Genomic DNA, 24,731 nt, shown 5'->3' with positions numbered 1-24,731 from the left:
CTCAAGGAATATTATATTCAACACCACTAACAGACACATCCTGGCGAATAATTCAACTTCTTGCAAGGACAAAGGAGAACAGAGAAGATAAATGGATTGTTTGTAGGTTTGAGGAAACAGCATCTGTTTTTAGTCATAGCCAAGAGATCAGTGATGCAGCTTTAAAGGCTAGCTACCTTATTGCTAACCAAATAGCATCAGCATCAAAGCCATACTCTGAGGCTGTGTTTGTAAAGACCTGCATGATGAAGGCTGCAGCAATCATGTGCTCAAATAAGTGACAGTCTTTTGCCAACATCAGGCTGACTGGAAACTCTGTGGCAGGTAGAATTTCAGATCTTGATGGATATTTGGAGCCAAATTAAGCACAAAGTTTAGTCATTTGTTGAATTTTCGTTGCAATTACAAGAACAGAGACATTACAGATGTTGCTCAACTGGTCATATTCCTTCATGATGTTGATGAGATTTTAATTATCACCAAGGAGTTCCTTGAGTTTGTGCTGATGACAGACACAACAGCAAATGACATTTCCAGCTTCCTCATTAGAGTGCTGCCAAATTTCAGGAGCAAATTAAAGGAGTAGTCTGTAAAATGCTGCTTTAGAGACTTTTCCACTAGAGTTGTGAAAACTTCTCGATGCTATGTATCCTGATGCAGACGTGGAAGGTTCTGCATCCATGCACATAACTGGGGTAAACAGCCTACACAAAATTATAGCTGAGTATCGTGAGTAAGTAAGAATCAAATATTCGTTTCATTATTCAACTAAATGCAGAATTTCATGTGGATATTATCATGGTTATGAAAATATTCCTAAAGTAGTTCTGTACTGGAAAAGATAGAACAACTTTACCTGTGATGTTGCAATAAATCAGTCACAGAATTTGGTTACAAAAAGCAACAAGTGATAGAAAACTTTGCTCATGGAATGAAAACAAGAAGAGCACATTTTGTTTATGTTTATTTATTCATTACATAAGCAGTGAGTTTATTCACCCATACCATCAGTAGTAATTTAAGGTAATGATTCACTTCAGTTTATTTGACTAGAATCACAGCTATAAGAAAATAAAATCATGAGTTATAAGTAAAATAAATGAATAAATGATAGCTTGATATATCTTGATTGATAATCCTCACAATAATAACTCTTTTATAATATCTAATTGCAGCTCATTTGCATGTCAATAACAACAACATTTATTCTGCCCAAAAATGAATGGAAATGTTATTATAAATTTCTTTACGAAATAAATCATAACAAAAATAAATGATGAATCCTAAATGATAAAGGAAGGTCTAGTACTTTCTTTCTTTAGACTCAGTAATAAACAATAACAAACCGATACATCAATATTAATGTTCAATAAAGAAAGTGTACAGTTTCATGTAGAGAAATATCAGTTTACATAAACAAAAATCATCACGAGCAGTGATAGCCTCCGTTGGTAAACAGACACAGCAAGGAGCTCCACCTAAAGAAACTCAGACACTGTTGTTGCTGAGAGTTAATTGTTGTGGCATTTCTTCGCTGCTCAAAGATCACCTCAAGAAAACATTATGGATGGTACTTCGACATCTTCTTATCTATTAATAGATAAGATGTCAAAGTACCATCTAGAGCAGTGAAGAAATGCCACAACAATGAGCTCTCAGCAACAAACAACAAGACAAAATCAGTTTAAAAATTACAACACAGAATTTAACTCACTGTGGTTAGTAACCCACCGAATGACTTCTCTATTTGAGTTCACAGAACTCTGCAGTTTCTCGATACCAGTAGTAAAGACAAAGCCCAGCATAGAGAGGCTGAGTGAATCTGATCAGGACTCTGTGGAGGAGAGTCATGGTGTTAGAGATACTGTAGAAGGACAGAATACCTTCAGTGTGATCAAGGTACACTCCTATTTTGTTGGTCCAAGGGCCTGAGACAGGAGTTGCAACATCGTTGGACACAAATTTGTAACTCGATTTGTAACAATGTAGTGCCCAAGATTCTTGATTTCCTCCAAAGAAGTGATTTCTGCTGATGTTCTTGTATGCGACAGCTATTTTAACTCCTTCTCCATTCCACTCCACCTCCCAGTAACAACGTCCAGTCAGACTCTCTCTACTCAGGACCTGCCTATCTGAGGTGAATCTATCTGGGTGATGGGAATAAGAGCAAGGTTCACTAATGATTTTTCTGTCCCCCTTAGCTACTAACACCTTTGTGTGTGCTGTGTTTGGATCCAGTGTGATTTCACGTGAATATTTTAAGAAATCGTCTCTGGTCTTGGGATCGAGTGGTGGCAGTAAAATGTCCAACTCAGTCAGTGAGATGTTTGTCCACGTCTCACTCATCAGAATGTCCATTAGTTTATCTTTGACTTTTGACACAGCCACTGTCACATCATCAAAGTACCTCAAAGGACGACTTTTGATGATGAATGAGTCCGTAGATGTACTAAGTTGTGACAGTAAGGGTTGTTTTTGTATAAATTCGTTGTGAACCACTGTTTGTGAGAATTGCTTCAGCTCAGCATCTTTCTTCTTCAGCTCAGTGATCTCCTGCTCCAGCTTCTGTTGAAGTTCTTTGACTCGACTCACTTCAGTTTTCTGCTGGGATCTGAGATGCTGCTTTAAATCAGAGCTTCTTTTCTGTATGACAGAGATCAACTTTGTGAAGATCCTCTCATTGTCATCCACTGCTTCATCAGCAGAGCGATTGATAGCCTCCAACTCCCGTTGAAGCAGCTTCACATCTTTCTCTCTGTCCTGAATTCTCTGCTGGATTTCTTGTCGACTCACTTCAAGCTTTTTCTGCCTCTCCGTCCTTTCTGCTGCAACTGAGACTGTGTCGTGGCCTTTATGTTCATCCATAGAGCAGAGGTTACAGATACACTGCTTATCATAATGGCAGAACATCGTCACCTCCTCATTATGATGAGAGCAGATGTTCTCCCGGATCTTCTTGGAGGGGTCCACCAGCTTGTGTTTTTCAAAGGCAGGGGATTCAAAGTGAGGCTGAAGGTGTTTCTCACAGTAAGAGACCAGGCAAACCAGACAGGACTTGATGGCTTTAAATTTTCTCCCAGTACAAACATCACAGGACACATCTTCAGATTCGGCATAGTAGTGATCAGCAGGAGCAGATTGGAGTTCAGTCTTCTTCAGTTCCTCCACTAAATTTGCTAACACAGTGCTTTTCACCAGTACAGGCCTTGGTTTAAAGGTCTGTCTGCACTGAGGGCAGCTGTGGATATTCTTCTCATCCTCGTCATCCCAGAAGCTTTTAATACAGTTCATGCAGTAGCTGTGTCCACAGGGAATAGTCACTGGATCCTTCAGTAGATCCAGACAGATCGAACAAGAAATTGTTTCCCGGTGCAGCTGAATTCCTTTCTGCGCCATTTCAGCTGTGATAGATGATAGCGACTGTTTTACCTTGACTTCCTTAGAAATGAAACTAGTTTGAGCTCTGATCTAAACAACATGTGTTTCTGCAGTGAATGGGGCCTGACATGTTGGTTACACCCATCTTCAAATTGTCGATCTAAAGAGGAGGGAACAAGGAAATATGTGGAGAGAGTGGAGCTTGCTGTGTTTGAGACGGAAGAAGGTGGGGTTATCAAGCTTTGATGCATTCTTGGAAAAGGAGTGGTTCAAGAGAGATACACGGTATCTCTCTGTTACTTACAACAGAGTTCATTTAAAAAAACACTGATCACTTCAGTTTTCACATTTTACTTGTTAACATTCTGTTACGTTCACTGCAGGAAGACATATAAAAACTTTGGCAGCTTCAAACAACATCAGTAAAGGCTGAGATTTAAATATTTGTAATATCACACTTTGTTAGTTTGTTCACAGGAGTCACAGCCTGTGCTGCTGAAGCTGCATTCAAGTTACATGGGCAAGATTGTATAGTAGAGTTTCCACTTCACAAATATGATTCACATAGTGTCATGTGACCTGATTACATTATTATTAAGTCAGTGTGGCATCAAAATTATCCAAACTCTGTTGTTTTATGGTGGAAAACACATACATACATACTTACATAATAGGGTCTTAAGATTCAGGCTAGTCATCTATTTTGTAAATGGTTGGTTCATAGATTATTATTTTTTACTGGTCTGCCCCATTTGAGATTAAATTGTGGGTACAGTATATGTAGTATACACAGACACGCAAGAAGTAAATAGACACCTATAATTTGAATTTGAATGAAGGTTACTTCTTGCATGTCTGCCTATATATTGAACTTGAATCATTTGACATCTCTGGTTTAGAGGAACACATACACATTTTGGAAAATACATGTATTAGGTTTATTGCCAGAACACTGATACCACACACACCTATGTTTGGCAATAAGCAGGAGCCAACTGGTTAGCTTAGTATAGCATAATGACTCTAAACAGGGTTAAACAGCTTCGGAAACAACAACTAGTGAGTTGTTGGTGCACACCAAAACCAGGCTTTCTGTCTCCCCTGCTCAGCATGAGATTAAAAACAAAATTTGGTGTTGTGGATATTTGACATTCTTTTTCTTTTAAAACCCTCAAAATAGCCATCTGTGTAGTACATCTGCTTAAAAGTACAGCTACTCTCCTGTTTAATAGCTTTAATAGCTTTATTCGAATGAATGCCAGACACTAGCCTTGACCTTCACCATTAAAACACAAGTTTTCTTTTTTGGCAGTTGGGCTTTGTAGAGCAGACTATTCATCATGACAATTTTTAATGCAGCTGTCCTTAAGTGCCACAATCTAGGCCAAGCACTGTGATGATTTGAAAAGGTCTGCTCGGCTGGCCATCCAACACAGCCTGATCTCCATAGATGGCTGAATAAAAAGTGACCAGTCTTGGGAGAAACTTTATATTTTAAAAATTGAGCCAGGGCATGGAAAGAGGACATCACATTATAGCTCAGGGAGATAGGGAGGAACGTGATCAGATGCCTAAAAGAGGTTCAGGTGTTGGAAACAGAAATTTAATGATGTCCCAAGAGAAGACAAAGCCATAGCACGCTGACCCTGTCAAGTCAAAGCCAAGGATAGTTACCTTGCCAGGGCACGGGACATGTAAATGGGCTTGTCCCTCTTCAGGCTCTGACATTTCAACGAACCAAAGTAATCTACCTCATTAAAGTGTTAGTGCAACTAGAAAGGTTTAGGGGGATGTGCAATGGTTGTGCACTGTTGTGTCAAATGTGCAAAAAATGTGGGGTCAAAAAGAGTAGATTTCGCCGATAGCATCCCAGTAAAGTCAAACGGAGTAAACGCAAAGCAGAGATGCTGCTGAAAAGCAACAGTGTTTCTGTCATTGAGCTGTACAAGCTTTTTCTACAGTGACAGATGGTGCGGTCAGCTTGAAAACAATGGTGAAGGACACAACAGCCAAGATGTCACGCAATGTCCCTGCCTCCATCTATATGAACTTAGTGTGAATGCAAGTGAGACGACCTAGCATTGCCCTAGCATTGGGCCTCTCTTACAACACACTACATCAACTTTATACAGTATGTGTCTCTATTCCCCAGACCAAACTCTGCACAGTGCCCTCTCATCAAGCAGGACCAAGGGTCAAATGACTGCACAGTCCGCCTCTTGTCAGATTTACAACATACGAGAGGCCTTGAGACACATTCTCACATTTTCTCAACACAATACATGACAGAGTATGGCCTCTCCCGGTAGATGCAATCTCTATCATCCCCAAGGGCCTTGAGGATGGACCTTGCTTTACTGTGTCAATTTAGCTCAAGAAAAATTGTGCTCAACTTCAAATTATATACAGCTCATCCCGCTGAAGTTACCCTTAACTGTGACTGTTCAGACTAATCTGCAATGCAGTATTTTAAAATGAACCACCCTTATTGGATCATTGTGGGGGCTAAATTTAGCATCCTTTGACTGTTCCAATCAATGTTTTTTCTGTATTGATGTCGGCTGAACTAAGGGTTAAGGTTCAAGGTTGACTTTACCATCTCCTCTGGGAAATTCTGTTGGTCACAAACAAGACATACAGTCTAACAGGTCACACAATAAAAAGTGTTACAAGACACAGATTTTCCAGTATCACGAAGCTGGCTCACATGGTGTAGATCACCATGGTAACCTGGAGTGGGTCAACTTCAGAGAATCAGATCAGATCAGATCACTGATGAAATTGAGTCATAATTCCCTGACGATCCACGTCAGACAATAAAGTGATGTTATAGTGTGACGTTATGAAGAGCAATAATATTTTTATTGGTCACTAAAATAATTCAACATTTCCGCTCTGATTTTACGACAGAGCTTCCAACAAAGAGAGGGATAATTTACCACATTCATGTTGTCATTCACCATAATGAATGACAGCTATAGCTGCATATTTATTTTATTCTCAAAAGGATTCTTGACAATATTGATGCTTTTACACTCTTATTCCATCACTAAAGCTTAGAACAACATGAGGCACAACTGTGATCACTGGAAATAAAAAATCTATACCTTCTGTTGTCTTTTATTAGAAAATAATCTACACACTATTAATCAGCTCCTTGTCAGGCTTCCTCTCCTCTCGCAGCAGAAACTGTCTTAACACAATCTTCAGCTACCACTGCTTCCAAGTAATAATATGAAGGTTTTTTTAATTCTATATGTTATCTGGTGAAACACAACTATTCAGAGAGGCATTTAAACTGTTTTCAGTGGATGATGGCTTTTTAGATGCACTGCTTGATTTTGATATGATACTCCCTAGTGTCAGTAATATAAAAAGACATAAAAGCAATAGCACCTCTAAATTTGTGAGATACTACTGCATGGAAATCACTGAATGGGACAATAAATTGCAATTTTAGAGAACTTTTCCCTTAGGCATCTATTTAATTTATAAGCTACTTACTGCACCAGAAGCCACTTTTGTCCTAAGGACAATTCTGGAGCAATAATGTTCCTCACCATAGAGATCCTGTATATTCAGAAGACATTATAGAGGTAAAAAAAAACAAAACAAACAAACAAACAAAAAACATCTCAAACTTGAATATAATTATTGTTTTGATTTCCACCAAACCACATCATCTGAAGAGCTGTGCAGTCTGACCACTTCAGCATCTATTCAAAAGACTCTATTCAGAAATGTCATATTATTAAAGCCCCACTATTCACAGAATGATGGGTTTGTTCTCAGCAAACAAAGAAACAAAACAAACAAACAAACAAAATGAAATACTGAACTGCATGTTCAATTTAACATACATGGCAGTTAAGGGTTCAGGTTCAGGGTTAAGGGTGGAAAGGGTTCATGTGGAAATTTCTAATAACATGTGTATTCAAGTCAAGTAAAAAGTAAATAAACAGGCAGTGTATAATGATTGAATCATCATATGAATTTTATTTCAGGGTCAGGGACCACTGACATGCTGCATTTAACAATGTATCTGCTTTTTAGGTCCATTCAGACTTCTACTGGATGCTGTTTTAATTCCCTGAAGGACTTCCCGAATGGATAATATTCTGCTCAGATAAATATGCACAGGCCAGTCCATATGCACTTGCTTTGACCCCAGACACTTTCGAAGGCAGCTGAGTAATGTTTTCCCCCCATATGTGTAATCAAACATTTATTACTCCATTTTTACCCCATAGACATACACTTCTCAGAGTATCCCTGCAACTATAAAGAAAAAAGCCACAGCTGGTGAAAGGGGTGCAGATATTAGTCTTCATCAGACCAGAGAGACAATGACACTTATGAAGACCTATGTCATTTAATATACATCAACAGCTTTATTGCTGAAAATAGGAGCAGAAAACACAAGCCAGTGCCTCAGGCTCAAGGTGGAACTAACCAGAAGGCAGAAGGAGAAATCAGGCTTGTCTTTCAAGGCTGATGTAGAACTGCTGGGAAGTAGAAATGTGCTGTTTCGGTCCAAAAAGCAACAATTTATAAAAGAATCTTCATCCTATTTAGTCTTCTCACCCTTTTAGCACATTGCATGGTTTAAAAATATTTTTTTCATCTGCAACAGAATATTTCGTTACATCTCCCGCTTAGTCTTCACAATCAAGTCAAGTACAATCTGAAATCATTAAGTGTTATTCATTTACTACATATTATGTACAATCAAAATCTTCTGGTAAAGTAGTACGGAGATTTTTCTTCTCTTGCCTCAGCCCAATTAAATAGCATCTTCACTTTATAATCAGTGAAATAAAGGGGGGGAAAAAAACATTCATATCTACTCTGATGCCTTTCATTGAATCAATTTAAAAATGACAAGCAATTATTTCTCATGGTCAAAGTGCAGCTCATCAATCTGGACTATCTAATTAGCCTATGCTTCTAAATGCACATTTCACTTGAAGTCTTCTGCATGATTTTCATGAATTTTCTCTAAGAAATTTTTCAACAAGAAACTTTAACACTGAAATGAGCAGCCAAAGTTTACCTCACATCTCATTACACAGCACAGTAACACTGTTAACTACATTGGTGTTAAGAGTGCAGTAAATCCCTACTGTATGTGATAATCACATATGTACACGTGCATCTCAGTGTTCGGGTGGAATGCGTTCTAATACTGAAAAAGCACCATTTTACCTTGAGCCATAGTGTAGATTTTCATTTACAGTTGAGGACGTATTGTATGTGATAAGGTCGTATTTGATTTATATTATTATTATCTATATTAGTTGTGTAATAATTTACAGAAAGATAAACTGTATCTCACATTGTGGTTTTTCAATCATGTCTCTTAGAAATTATGTTTTTATATTAACATTACATTGTTTTCATAAATATGTTGTAGTGACAAGGTCATTGCAGCCTGGATTTAATTTAGAGACAACATCATTTCCTGTTTGCTTCAGGTAATATTAACACTTTAAATATTATGTAGCATATCATCCATGTACTAAAAGAATAATGAAGGCACAACGAACTGAAAACCACTTTGGATGATGCATGCTTTGATGATTTATGTTAGTCCCGATTTGCTGCCAAGTCTGTTTTACGCACACATTAGAAAATCGATTAAAGTATTAGTAGGCCTATTCATCACAGATAATATTTTTGTTTGTTTTGTGCAGGAAAAGGAGTCAAATGACGCATCAAACGCCTCCTTTTATGGACTTTTATGGGAAAACCTGGATTAACAATACTTTAATGTTATGAAATGTATTAATAAATAATAAGGTAAACAATACAAACTAGGTTTTTACTGATGTTTTTGATGCCCCATTCGAAGAGATACAAGTGCATAGTTTCTTATATTGTTATCATATACTGTATCATCATATATTGTGTTTTATAGTGTCTTTATTGTTTTTAGTTTGTTTTATCTATGTATTTTATGTGTTTGATTGTTTATTATTGTAGAACAATACACCAATAAAATCAAGAAAAAGATTGCAGATATGTGGAAACACAGTTATATTCATACTCAATAGAAAACTGCGCTAGGCAACTACTACCAAGCTGATTCACGACAACTAGCCATGCAAGTTACTTATGGTCCTGGTCAAACAGTTTTTGGATCAGCTCCATGGTGCCGAGGACTTCAACATTTCAACATCACTTAGCTTTTGGCTTTTGGAAAGTATCAAAGAATACCAGAATCTGGATAAGGTCACTTTGACCTGGCATTACTCAAGGGGGCTTTCTGTAGAGGTCAGCAACCTGAATTGTTCCTGGGAAACGATGCTGTGCTTTTTTATTATTAGAATAAACAGATGTTCACATGTTCAGTTCAGATGAGGACAAGGTAGGTTCAAATGAGGAAAAATATGCTGAAGTGATAAATTAATTCTTCAAAAGTCTTAACCTCCCCAACAAAAATTCAAATTTTACACTGTGTAAATCTTTAGCCTTTAGATCTCTGTAGGCATTTTCCATGGTTGGTCAGAGCCTTTCCAGCATCTTGGAATAAACTTTCCAGGGAGGCTAATACATGTGATACCCCAATAATTCCTCCAGTCCTCCTTTTTGAAAATGGGAACAACTTTCCCAGTCAACCACTCCACAGGTACACACTTGGTTCCAGAAGCAGTGCTATGCATAAAGGTGAACCTAACCATGTCTAGTTCATGCCACTCTCTATGGAAGGCGACCCTCCATGTCCCTAGGCCTGTGACACCAGGAGTCGGCACACCCAGGTCTCTGGCTTTGCCTGCCACCTGGCTTGCATAGCACCTGACCCACATTGAGTGAAAAATGACCAGATGGTAGTGAGTAATGATCAAGGTTACATAGGTTGTAGAGCACAATAATGTAGCTGCAGTAAACAGGTTTAATTTATGTGATTTGTCTGAGAAATAAACTAATCAGAGGCTCAATCAAACTAGCTTCTTGGTTACATTTCCTCCCTTTTCCTGCTTCCTGTGTTCACGCTTCCATTTAAAATCAGATTTAGCCATGACCTCTTGGCATCCTGTTGCTGTCAGACTTGTTCCTCTGCTGCTGTCAGCTGTCATTTCAGTGTTAGATCGATGCAATCCTCCTCCACCCCATTCACCTTCATGGGTCCTTCCTTTGAGCTTATCAGAAGTCCTGCTCCAGTTCACATCCATCTTCACCAGCGGTGTCCAGACCATCTGGGATATTCCTATACAGTCCAAAATCTAATTGTTTGTGTTCTTACTGGAAAAAAGGGTTTGTGACATACAACACTGGCTTCAATCACAGCTCCACATGTGGGCTGGCAAGTAGAACTAATCAAGCTATTTGCACAAAACGATTCAGTGCAGCTACTGTATAACTGGTCACTAATGTTATGCATTTATTTTCACATTGCATATTTTGCTCACTCTGTGACTTGCAAACCTGATGAGCATGGGTACCTGCCGTATTCACCAAAAGCCAAGAATATGCCAAATGTTACTGTGTTTACATTAGAGCCGACCTGCTACTGACGAGGAGATGCTCCTTGTAGTGAGTAAGTCTTATCGCACAGCTTACATTGTCTGGATAAGTAGAGGTTAATAAATACACATGAAGACTCAAGTTAATCATTCTGTTTTACACACATAGTTCAAATAAGACATTTCATAGTTGTCAACCCTGTTTGTGTTGCTGCAGGCTCAGCTTCCTCCTTTTTGCATTTGCAGCACCATTCTCTAACAGCCTATAAACATCGCTGCAGAGGATGCTGACCTCCTATCTTCAAAATGCTCAGATCATGGGTTTTTGAGAAATGTGACAAGTTTGAGTAAGGAGTTCTTCTCCCCTGTGGCAGGTCTGTCCAGCCTCACAAGGTTTTAAAATCCTGTTAGTGTAACATAGGACCTCAAGTTCCTTATCTGTCTTAATCAGAGGCTGCGAGAACAGACAGCAAGAAAGTGTGAGATCCACTCTCTCTGATCATTACATCAGCTACGTACCCTGCTGGCTGAATATTTATCAAATGTCTGTTTGACCATGCATGAATACAGCCAAAGAACATTGCTCAGATTTCAGTTACATTACATCAAATACACCTATTAAACACTTACTTCACTGAGGCTTCAATGTCGCTCATCATATTATTTAAACCCTTTATTCTGCATTAACAAGGTGTGAGAGAGTAAGAGTTACACAATTAGTGACAAAATGTATCATACCTTGTTTGTTTGTTTGTTTCTTGTAAGAGTACCCGCTGTTTTAGATTGACATAAATCTTTATGATATGAAATCATTTCATATAGTGCACCACTGTGATTGTTAAATATATGTATATCTCTGCATTGTGGTATCATAGCATCAACTTCCCTTTTGCATTGTACTGCCGTTCTAGTTTTCTCTGCCAGGCAGCCTTTGATTCCTTCAAAATGTCAGGGAAATCAGTTGTTATCTTGTTAGTGAGATGTTCCTAATGGTCTATCTTTAGTCACTCTCTTATGATGCCTGCTTGGTGATTCTTCAACAGTGACACCACCTCCGATGACTCACTGAGCAACAGACACCAGAGATTATTAATGTTTTTACAAAAATAGTTACACAGAAATAACAGCAGTAGCAGTAACCCATGGTTACAGAGATGACGTCGCCTGGTATCATTGATCTCTTCTACACTTCATTCCCGAGTTTCAATTAATCCGAGGCGACAACCCGTTGTGGCAGGATGTATAGGCGCTAAAGTCGTTTTCATTTATAAAACAATGAAAAAAAAACACATTTTCAATTCATTTGCTGCCACCCAACCCTGGAAATATAAGTCATTTTTTTTTCTCCAGAGATGTGTCTGACTGGCGTCCTGGCTCATTTGAGAAATGTTACATCATCAGAATGGTTGAGCCTTTGAACTTTCTTTGGTAATCTTTGATAATAAGCAAAGGGAGAAAAGAAATAGAAAGTTTGCAGACGAGAGAAGTGTGGCCATAATGAACCAGCTTCCTGCAGGGTAATAAAGGTCTGCGTCTAATGCCAAGGGCAGCCAGGCAAGCACGAAGACCATTACAGCTGAGCGGGGTGGCTTACAGCTCTGTCTGTGAGGCCAAAAACAGCTCAGAGAAAGTCCCCCACCCCCACCTGCTTTTGACTGTAGACACAATTATCTTGCGAAGTTGCAGCCAATATTTCTCTCTGGTGCCAAAGGTGAAGACATGTTAGAATTGTTGGGTTTTTTTATTGGGTTTTTTTTTAGTGCACTCACTGCCTGTCCAAAAGAACAGGCAGTGAGTGCACTCCCTGGAGCATTTCTTTAGGACAGCAGGACAGAGGACAGAGGCAGAGTAGGGCAGACTGACAGTGTACTTATGCTAGAAGCAATGGGTCTTACTTTTCCAGGTTGCTCTTTGCAATGTTAAATAAAAGCTGGATACTTTTAGCTAAATGCATGCTTTTCACTTCATTCTTAATGTTAAATGTGTTACTGTATGTAATGTAATTTTAACTTAAAGCATTTAGTGAAAATAAATCCTCAAGGCCAGGCATTTTCTAAGCTGATGTGCACTGCAACTTCTAATTGCTGGAACTTTTTTTTTGTAACTGTTCAAGGGAAAAGCGATGCAATGAAGAGTCATACTGAGTGAACACATAGCAAAATGATTTACTCAAAATGAGATGCAGGAAGTCATTTGAAATCTCACTGAGGCTTGAAGAGGAAATTGTAGATGGTGATTTGTTAAGAAGTTCCATTAACTTTCCATTTGATTTACTTGGACTTTGACAACAACACATGTAGTTACTGTACTGTATTTCTCACTATTTGGAAGTGAGTTAAAACTTGTTGCCTGCTAACTAAAAATGTGCTTCCTAGTATGGAAAAAAGCTCTAAATTTAAGTCAGCTAACGTCAAAATGCTCCCTCGTGGCTCAAGGTTACACATAATGTTACGTAATGCTGAGAAATTCTGTACCTAAAGGACGGTCATACAGAGAGGTGCTGATGTTAAGCCATCCAATTCCTAACCTAACCTTGCCAGGAGCTTTACAGTAAGCACAGCTAACAGGAGAAAAAACAAAAGCAGAAGCTGGATAAAATGACAGATTTTTTGTGTTTATAGCAACACTATTCTTCCCAAAACACTGTACTGACTGTAAACCTGTTACTATCACCCATATATCATCATTATCATGCTATTTATTATGGTACTTTGGACTTCCTTACAGCATCTGCAGAGGCCTGCACACTGTGCCATTTCACAGCCTATAATTTTGTGCCATTCTCATATCATACTGTACAGAGGCTTTTCATTCTAGTTACTATAAGCACCTCTCAGTACATTGGACCAATGCTCAGTCAACATACAGTACAGTATGTAGACTTCTACAGATGCAATGTACTGTGTGATATAATATGGAATGGGTATAAATTCTAAATCTGTAGAGGAAAGGGAAGCTTGCAGTTTTTCATACACTAAGCAGACTTGAACGCACAGTGATTGATCACTCAATGTATGCTTGTACATTTATTATTCATGTTTCATATTTTATTTAATGTCCTTTGTGCTCTTAAGCCCTATCATCTATCAGTTTTGTGTCAGTATTTATTGCTGCAGAAGTTGTCTGCTTGCAGGGGCGTCATGCAAGCCATGCAAGGGCAATTAGAGTGTGGCCGGGGCATGAAGGGTCCACCCCCAGAAAAATAAATGAAAAACAACATAATGAAGCAAAATTTCTGCAATTTGACATATATATTTAAAGACTTGGCAAAAATACTTCTGCAATTTGACATATATATTTAAAGACTTGGCAAAAATACACGACTGAACAGTATTTGGAGCTTACTAACCTCTGACTCTATATTAGGGTGAATACTGAAAATTTCAAGGAAAACAAAAGGTGCGCATGCCCCCACACTGTCTGTGCAGTTATGAGACCTACATTTGCAATTCATGCTTTTGCATCATTGTAGGATGGGGCATAAATATGAATAAATAATAGAGATAAAATAAAAAATACAAAACTCAAACTTCTGGAGGGGCATGTGTCTCATTAGCTTAAATGGGCATGACACCACTGTAGCCTAATGCTCCTGCACCACTGTTAATGAGACTCATTCCAGTACATACTGTACTGGACTGTAGTAATGTACTAAAAAGATGAAAAGATTCTGGTGTCTGTTAATTAGAAAGGGTAATGTGAAATCTAATCTTCCTTTTCTTTATAAGTTCACTTCTTTTTGTTTTAAATTCTTACCAATAATAAAGTGTTTCCCTGCTAATCCTTTGCACTGTACGAAAATAACTACTTATTTTCTCCTCTAAAATAACATCATATCAATACCATGCTCAGCGAGCGTGCTCTTTGATTCAGTGTGATTAAATTAGTGGCTTGGTAACATGATTTTGCTCCCCAAAAAGTTCTAACATCAAAGCCGAGATACAATTAGGCTTCCCTCCAAATATCATCTAGTTATCTATCACCGTGCCAACACTATTAGATTATTTTTTGGATTGTAGTGAGCAAGATGTCAGAGGGAGATTTTTAAAGGAGATGTTTATAATTTAGTCATAGGTCAAAGAAGGTGAGATATCCAGAGGGAAGAGGGAAACACAGTATGAAGTGATGGGTCCATGATATTATGACTCATGTTGTAAGTGCACAATCCTGTGTTTAACCTTCAATTACTCCAAGCTACAACTGTAGCTATTCAGTCAAAACAGAGAGTAGTAGAAAAATGTATCCCATGGGGAAAAGCTTTTACATGAGTCTAAAATGAGTCTAATTGCTCTTAACAAATACAGTTACTTTAGTCAGGCATGACAAATATTCACTGTTCTACCTAGCAGGTGTTTCATAAAGACAAGCACTACTTTCAGAAAGCGACAATGCACAGTGTGTTAAGCAACATGCTAACATGCTAACATGACTTGCCTGGAGATGTCAAATGACACATATTGTGACAGCCTACTGTTATAGCCACAGATTATGAAATAGGAATTAATAAGCATTTTTTTCTGTTAGTGATGACGTAAGTGGATCAACTATACAAGATTCCCCTGGTGGACTCGGTGTCTAAGAAGCAGGGGAAAAATAAATAACAAGTTGCATGTGGTAGAGCATCAGTGCACAGAAAGCCATGATGCATTTGTGCTGAAACAGTTCCAAACACTGGGTATGATTAAAAGGCCATTTAGAGGAACATAGAGGCCAACAAATTTCTGTGTATTTAGGGCAATGTTTTCTCTACTGTAAGGGTACCTTACAGGGCACTTACCATGTTTTATCTACAATTAGAGCATCCAAGTGGGCACTTTTGCAGCATTTTGTTCAAACATGGGGGCATCAGGTACGAGGTAAAGTTTACCTGAAGAGGCTTCAATAGAAACAGAACTTTAAGTTAATACTAGAGACCATTTGTAATGGGATTACACCAGCAGCGATGCTGTCAACATGTTGATGATCCAACCCATGAGTACTTAGTAGTTATTACTACATTATTACATGACTACTGAAGTGTTCATGGGTCAGACCACACCAAATCTGCCTTCATTTTAATCTCAACTACACACTTGTACAGTTTTGTGACTAAATGTTGCGCAGTGGTGACGCTACTGTGTTAACAAAGTCTGTCTACCTCTCAACAGACAGACATATAAACACTGAAGTACTGAAAATCACCTCATACCTTTTCATACAGTCATACAGTACATTTACCAATAACTGAGAAATGTTTCTGATCATGTCCGCTTATAGTAATGATCTCCCTGTCATCAAGGCTGAATAGTTGTATACTGATGTGCTAAGTTCCTTCATATGCAAGACAACATACTGTAGCTGCTGACTCGGAGTCGCACTGCATTAAACAAATTATGTAAATTCAGTGTTTTGAATTAAACATTATTTATGACTCATCAGCGTCTCATTTAAATATCCAGGGCCAACAGATTTAACAAAATCATGTTTGCCCTGTAAGAAATGTGATGCTGCTGGTTAATCTGTGTAGTCTAGGTAAGTGAGTTATAGGTGTCGAAAATAAATAAGCTGACATGACATATACAGTCAGACATACTGATCAGAAGATACTGGCCTTCATTAGCCTGCCTATCAGCCAAACACAGTGTGAAGCTAAAAACAACTGTACACACTGTGAGGTTTATACTCATCATGCTAACACTGGGGATGTAGACTTTGAAAACAGTAACTTTTTTCTAAAAGTACAGGATAGATATTCCTTTGTACCAAGCTTTTCTATGTATACAAACAGATTATAGAAACAATGATATTCTCTAATCACATTATCAATTACATGTAAAGCAGGTTTAATGTGGTGTTGTTTTTTTTTGTTATATTACAATCTGTTTTGTCTAGGTCATCCTGTTTGAAAGAGAACAGTGTGCTCTGTAGAGAAACTGGTCTAAACAAACTGCAGTCCCTTCCCTCCTTGCCCTCTTTTAGGCTGATTGATATTATTGCCTCTCTTAAAGATTGCGGTAGTCTGCTCTTAGTGCGTGATTAAAGGAATACAGGAGCACAGGTGGTATTTGGTTTCTGAAGGGTTTGTAGCACCTATAATCAGTGCTTTATTCACCTTTTATCTGGAAACTATTTCTCCACTGTCCTCTGCAGATATGTTTTTTATATTGCTTCTGCCTCATGCAGTATGGTAAATCTAGAATATCCAAAAACACTTTATTGTTTATGGTATCATTGCCATTGCTGAATATCTCAATTCTGCATGCCTATATGTTCATTGAAACATGTTTGCTTGCTGTGATAATTAGTTGAGTTAGAGTGACTTGAAACTCCATTTTCCATAACCACGTATCCTCATCAGGGTCTTGGGGAGGTTGGAGCCTATCCCAGCTAATTTACGGGGCGAGACAGGGTACACAAGTTACTTGAAAACTTGATTTGTCTAATTCAGCCTGCTGCAATCTCATATTAACTTCAGTTAAAATTTGGAAAAGTATTTCGGCACAGACGAAGACTGGATTGTGTCCTCCATCCCTTACATTAAATTATATTAGTAATGGGTCTCTTAACAGGAGCAGGAAAAATTATTACAGCAACCAGAAAACTGTTCAACTGTACAGTACATACTTGCCTGCTGTTTCAGGAATGACCTGAAAATTATGAACCTATTCTTTAATTAGTTAAACATCACTATAATTGAGCTTTTTACGATAACAGTTTATAAAATGGCATTGCCAATCCATATATCAATATATCCATCCACCGATGCATCCATCCATCCACCCATCTGTCTACATACTCTAATATATCTTACAGGCAGACAGGGACAAACTAATCTGATGGAAAGACTGAGCAGTGATTCCTGGCTCCACACAAGATCGTGTCTCACATGAGCAGTGATGCGGTTTTATAGCTCCCCTGGCACAGAGCGGAACATTTAAAAGGCACGGCTCAAATGAGCTTAGCACACTTTATTACCCATCTGCAAACAGCTTAAGTGTCAAGCAGCACATCCTTGAGTTAGTAATGTTCACAGGAATACTGAAAGATGAAGGCAATTAGCCCTGAGAAGCACACATGGGTGGTACATAACCAAACAATGCAAAGCTCTTATTCAAACTAAATGCTAAAACAATACTGTACAGTAATATGCTAAAACCAGCACATAATATACAGCTAAATGCTTGTGCATACAGAACCTGAACTCAGATAATGGGTTGACTCAAATTATATCTACCAAAGTCCATATCTACTACACTGCAGTATTTATTTTTTCTAGTCATACGAAGGGTTTGCAATTACTTACCAACACATAACTGCAGCATAATTTCTCTCCTAGTAGTATATCCACAGTGTATCTGATTAGTGTTTTCTGATTATAATATTTCAGTGAAGAATAAGTAAAATATTTAAATAATAAAAAGGAGAACGATTATAATTTACATATGCACGTCATGCCTTAACAGTTATAATATGTCATGTGGGTTGGTATTTCATCATTTACTAGTCAAAACAAGGACTGCAGTATCCAGGTCAAGATCTAAGACCGTCTGGAACTGATTTTTTATGAGGAAATATGAATGGTACAAATATGAATGCAAGTTTGACAAATGCTGTGGGAAATAAAAATAGACAGTTATGACAGGTGTCTTACACATGTACCATGGGTGTACTGCTGTCAATCATCAATTCCTGTGATGCAGTTTGACTGATTAGGAAATGTCCAACTTGCCTCTAGGCAATAAAGATACCAAAGCAGTCTCATCTCTGATTTTTGTTTCTAACAAGCAGTCACAGGTCCTGTTTTACCTTTGCTAAATCTGTGCTGTCAGTCCAGCACTCTTCCCGAGAGTGCCAGTGTGTAGGTGATAGGAAATGTTCTCAACTTCAGTTCAAAGTTTGAAGGTCATGAAGATGTCTTTCAGCTTCAAGTGATAATGTTTGAAATTCACGGTGGTATTTTCATGTAGGGCATGTTCACCTGCACCAGCAAGGACAGCGCCGCTCCGACTCAAAGGTGATTTGTCAAAGCAAATTGAGTTTCAGCTGAGACCAGTGCCACTTCTTCAGTCCTGACAGCATACAAGGAGAAACATATCCTTAAACTAATTTAATAACTTGGGGTCAGTTTGTTTATTTGTTTAGGGAAATAGTTTGAACACACACACAAGGCCCAGATATTATATCCCCCCCCCCTAAGCACACACACTTTAATTAACATCAAATGTGTGCTCAGCAAAAATGTGAAAATGCAACAGGGGTGTAAAGGCTCAATATGCTTTATAGAGTTGGGACAGCACTTTGTGACATCACGTGTTATCTCGGACCGATAAAATGAGGCTCATATTTCTCGTTTGTTGCTGGCAATCTGAAAGATTATTCAGATCTGATGAAGTACAGAATCAATGCCATCTCTCAATGATAATCCTTTTAAGCAAAGTTGGCGGCATTACAGACTTATGGAAAGCGTCCATGAACAGTTACAAAAGCTTGCGAGACAGCCCTCAGGCACTTACTGGTTTCACAGTGGGAAGGCTCCTACCTCAATATGCTCCTGCAGACTAATTGGGAATGCATATCAGCACCAAATTATCTGTGTGTTAAAGACCATCCTGGATTTTTTGCATGTTACATACTATTCACTATAAATGAGGTATATATATAACTGGCCTTTACTTTGAGGTCGTCAGTGGTTTCTACTCGTGTTTGCTATAGACTAGACTAGACTAGACTAGACTAGACAAGACTACACTAGACTAGACTAGACTAGACTAGACCAGACCAGACCAGAGCATCTTCACAGCATAAAACAGATTTATTTTTCACTAGTGATTGGTTGAATGGTTTTAGAAGACACAGACAAATTGTTAACGTTGTTGTTGTGGATATAGACACAAATTTAATTTAGAGGATGAGTTGTTATGGTTTCTTTCCAATGAAAGAAAACAAGGACTAATATTTAAGTGAAGGATTAATTACACTTTTTCCCCCAATTTGTATTACTACAATAATGTAACTATCTTGTTTTTTTTTCAAGCACCAAACAAAGAGCTTCCTTCCAAACACATTTGAATTAAAACCTTGTGTATTCCCTACAAAATGATTAATTAACAATTCGACTACTGGCTGTAGAGAATGTCAAGAGCTGCAACAGCATGAAGAAAAGTGCCTTCAAGAGGCTTACTCAGCATCCGATAATGTAGCACTCAGAGCTCACCTCCACGTCTGAGGTATTGTACTGGGCTTATATTTATCAACATACTTAAAACTCACAAGGGGGTTAGGTGCATAAGAAAATCCCAGCTATTAAGCTGATGTACGAGGGCAGTGATGGTCATTTAATTCCGCTTAAATGACCCAGAGGGATCCATGCGTAGGCCATCATCTTGTTATGTCCACTCTCATCCTCACATTCACTACTGTGAGTGGGGCTGGGTTTTTTGAGCAGACAGATTATGAATCTATTCAAAATTGTTGTGCCCAAGTAAATTTGTTTGCAATATTTGATTTGTTTTATGTTATATGATTTAAGTAGTTGAAGGGAGTTTATATGATTTAGTGAAAATTTTATTTTCATGTTGTGAGTTTCATCACAACAAATCCTAACACACACAGTGTTTACTTTTTATTTGGTGCAGATGTGAAATCTGGTGAGACCTAAAATCTGCTTCTTTTTTTTTTTTCGCTGGATGAAAACATCTGAAAAGCTGATTACCAGTTAAGTAGAAAATGATGATCATTACAAGCAATCAAGATGGGCTTGTTTGCATATTGCAGATAAGTTAAGCAGCTGTAATTACAGCACTGGGCACAGGGGCTTTTCTGGCAAGATTACATGCAATCGAAAAGGATGATTCAAACAAGGTTTAATGCTAGAACTGTCAGAGCCCAGTTCCCTTTTTAGTTTCCTCTTATGTAATGTACAGAACTTTTAAAAACAATCATAGTTTGTTTTAATGCTATTAAACAGTGTTTTTCATTAGCTAAAAGGACGTATTCATATTCAAGTGTGCCATATCAGACATTAATGTTATCCCTATCAATACAACCACTAGTGCAGCTGAATTTCATAGTGCCTAGTGGCTCAGGGGTAGATGATACAAGCATCATACTGACAAAGTCACATCACACTAAATTGCTCATTACTTTAAAAGGACAGCCTCAAACCATATTGCACTGATTGCTGCAGGATGCTAACACACACTGGAAAACAACATTTTCCCTCTTGAGTTTGTTCATCAAACTGACAGGAATGCTGTAGACTCTCTGAAACTATATCTGACATGTTGCTCCCCAAAAGCAGCAAAGATGAAGGTTATAACCTAAGTTAGTGTCTGTGACAAGCTTTCAGAGTTGGCTTCAACAGTAGCAGCGTGCAGTTCTGAAATATTGTCAAAATGGATTACATATCAGTGTTTTGCATTTATTTCATTGTGAATTTCTCCCAAATTCCGCCTCTAGATTTCATGACTGGAATGACATGCATGTGCAAAATTAGTGAGCTTGACCTCAGTATTGGAGGACATTTATTGTAGGACTTAGTGCCAAATTTGTAGCCAAAGGGCCTAGTTTTATGACATTTAGATGTCCCAACCACCATCTAAAAAAAAAAATCTATTGTTAGGTACCACTAGTGTTGCACCTGTCATCCACCTCCACTGTATTTTCTTTCTTGAATATCAAATCTGGGTCAAAGCAGAATTTTTTTTATGTGAAGTAATTTGCAATATTGAAAAGTATGACACAGTTTCTTATGTGCTCTTATTCCTAATAATGTTCCTATAATTAGCAGTGTTAATATTTTGTGTAAGAAATAGCGGTGGTGTTCATCATTTGTGTTATTAATTATGCTGAATTAATATATATATATATACAGGTCAACCTTCGTTGCCAGTGGAAAACTCATTCATAATCCTAACAGTTCGGTGAATCACTCATTCATAATGAACTGCAATGGATCATCATGAAGGCGCCCAAACACAACAAATATGACAAAATGTGAAATTTACTTTCAACACGAACACTAATTGTTGTCAATTTTTTTGTCACGTCATTTTGTCATTTCTGTATGTATGAGAAAAAAATATTTGTCATTAAATGTTTCACTCAGAAATTGTTTATTAGAAAGTGTTATTGTTGGGTATGTATAACCTCCTTACAAAAAAGCTTTTGTTAAAGCAAATTACATGATCTGTAGTACAGTTCTAGTTCAGTATGATACACAGCAAACAAAGCCACCCTTCTCAAATATGAATAATCATGGGGTAATTATCAAACTAGAAATTCTTTACAATCTGCAGTTGTTTAACAAACACCAGCAGTCTGTGTTTTCATATTCAGAGCAGAGCTTTTCCCCCTCATATTGTACTGCTTACATAGCAGGATCAAAAGCTGTGGAGGGGAGATATCAAACCATGCCTGGATCTGTGTGGTGAGAGAAGTGTCACCTGGGGGCAGAGAAGACAACACCTCTGCTTTCATCACCAGCACAAGGCTCCCTTGGAGCGCAGTATGTCGAACAATGCTTGTAAGAAACCAACCAGCCCTTCTTCTTTAGCGGTGCCACAAAAGCATTTGTGGCATTCTTCTACTGAATACTTTAATGGCTGTGCTCTCTACTTAACAACAAATCCCTTACTAGCATGAAGCCCTGTAAGGTAAAGCTTTAAAATGTTTCCAGCCGCCTACAGTGAGTCACAATACCCTGTTGCAATGCTGCTGAATTATTGACGGGCCATACAGAGTATTTGTACAAGGATTGGTGAAATTGAAAAAAAAAAGAAAGCTACAGGAAACCTGACGTTAAATCATCCTATTTTCAGATTTAGCAAGAGATGTATTTTTGTACTGGCAGCAGTCCCCACTGGAATTTAATGAGTCACCTCCGGTGTAGCCCTCCTAATTCAACCTGACCAGACAGGACATAAAATAAAGTAGACCAACTTTGTATCTTCCAATACTAAACTAAACAGTTTGAATTTAACACTTTACTGCTTGTGTAACACCTTCCGTCTTTTTTCTTTTATGTTATATGAACATCTCTTTGCCCTAAATAGTTTTCCAGCTGGCTCCATCTATGTAAATGAAGCCAGGCAAATAATAATAAAACGTTAACACGTCACATAAAAATAAAAACACATGGTTGTTGTTGTTACTAAGCAACAGTGGACCATCTGAACATCTAAATAGTCAACATAATGTAGACTAAATGGGAATTTACTGCAACAACCAATAGATAAGTCTGTTCACAGGAAAGTGGGTATGTTTGACAATGAAGCAGGACAAATGCAAAAAAATCTATTTTCTATTTATTGAGGTTTTTTCTGATTATCTCTGTCTAAATCAACAATACAATATGTTGTTATTAGAATTTTTAAGGAAGAAGAACCCTTGAATAAGGAGGACTGGATTCAAAGTATCAAAGTTTAAGTTGAATTTATTATTCTTGTACAAGAAGGAGCGTTTAACAGTGTAACACACAAAAGGAAAGGCTCCTGAGGAGCATTATCAGTCGGTTCTTATACAATTTTCTCAAAATGGGCTGTCTCGGACATCTTCCCACTAACAATTTCCTTTTTTGGTTTTCCGCTTCGTAATGAACATTGTGTTTCTTGTCTATAATGACACTTCCCCTAACCTGTCTCTCTTGTCCTTAAACTATTTTTTAATCATCTCTCCCTACCAGCCTCAGTAAACACATGCCAGATAAGGGGAGTGGGCGAGATATGCAAAAGACAGAAAATACACACTCTCTATAAGAGTTAAAAAATCTGCACCCCAGTATACTCCTATTTTTTTTATAACATATGCATTGTGTTGTAGCTGACTATTTATTTATAGTTCTATTCCCATCCACAAATCTTATTTAGAAAAACTCACCTGCCTCTCCAGAAATTGCCAACTACATCCTTGACCTTGTTTCCCAAGCCCACAAAGTGTTCCAGTTTTGCTTCCATGTACAACACAAAATATTCCTCTTAATACACACTCCACATGACAGCTCATTCGACAAGACAGCAGTCTCTTAAGTCTAACTACATAATAAATGAATTTGTCACTTATTGAAGAAGAAAAATGGACCCACAGGTAACATCAGTAGTCCATTCCTGGACAACATCCTGCATTGTAATGTAGCATTAAAAGGATGGTCACAATAAAATAAAAATGATCAAAAATGATTTTCTAATAGGTTCTGCCAGTCACTGTCCAGTTTCTCTCATTTACTAATTTTTCCCAAACAAGCAGGTGTTGCATCTTAAGAGACATTGGTAAGTGTCAAAGCAACACATGCATATTTAATCTTAATGCGCCATATGCTGGAGAAAGACAGTTAACAAGAAGCTAATTACCATGCCGGTCTGCAGGGACTCTGTTTCCATGGACATGCCATCCTGCGGGCTTTGCTTTAAATGCAGGCAAAGATAGCCTTGATCAGATAAGGACACAAATGGTACATATTTATTTAGATTGAGGATTTTAATCTATTGAGAATTTTTAAATGTACGTAAGCTCAGAGTATAAATGAGAGTAAAGATGTTTGACTCTGTTTGTATGCTGATAATCAGATCAGGTGGCAGCACAGAAAACAAGACAATAGCTGTGACAATACGCAGACAAAAAAAGAGAAAAGTTTCTACTCATTTGCACAACTGACAGTGTTTTTTCTTTGTTAAGCTATGCCCTGCTCTCATGCTGCAGACCCTGTCAACATGGGCAAACACAGCCTCTATTAATGAGCAGGCCATAGGGAGGCAGTGGTAGAGGCTTTCTTCAGAGTGCACTGGTGAATGCGGTGGTTAAGCTGTCTCCCGAGGGTGCTTACATCCACACTGTCAGAGTCACAGTGACTTTGTTGTCAAGGTCAAGCAAATGAGTCAGGTGGGATGGCTCACTGCAGGGAGAAGTGAGCAACTG

General features: G+C 38.1%; 1 protein-coding gene across 1 annotated transcript; it reads right to left on the bottom strand.

The window, feature by feature from the left end:
- Nucleotides 1-961: 961 nt before the first annotated feature.
- LOC104920753 (tripartite motif-containing protein 16) lies at nucleotides 962-3,477 on the bottom strand. Its single transcript, XM_010733113.3, has one exon. The coding sequence runs from the start codon at nucleotides 3,394-3,396 to the stop codon at nucleotides 1,744-1,746; it is 1,653 nt and encodes a 550-aa protein (XP_010731415.2). The 5' UTR covers nucleotides 3,397-3,477; the 3' UTR covers nucleotides 962-1,743.
- Between the last annotated feature and the right edge of the window lie 21,254 nt (nucleotides 3,478-24,731).

Source organism: Larimichthys crocea, chromosome VIII, assembly GCF_000972845.2.
Source record: "Larimichthys crocea isolate SSNF chromosome VIII, L_crocea_2.0, whole genome shotgun sequence".
NCBI classification, from domain to species: domain Eukaryota; kingdom Metazoa; phylum Chordata; class Actinopteri; family Sciaenidae; genus Larimichthys; species Larimichthys crocea.
The sequence above is the reverse complement of the archived record's forward strand: the minus strand, read 5'-3'. Positions and strand labels throughout refer to the sequence as shown.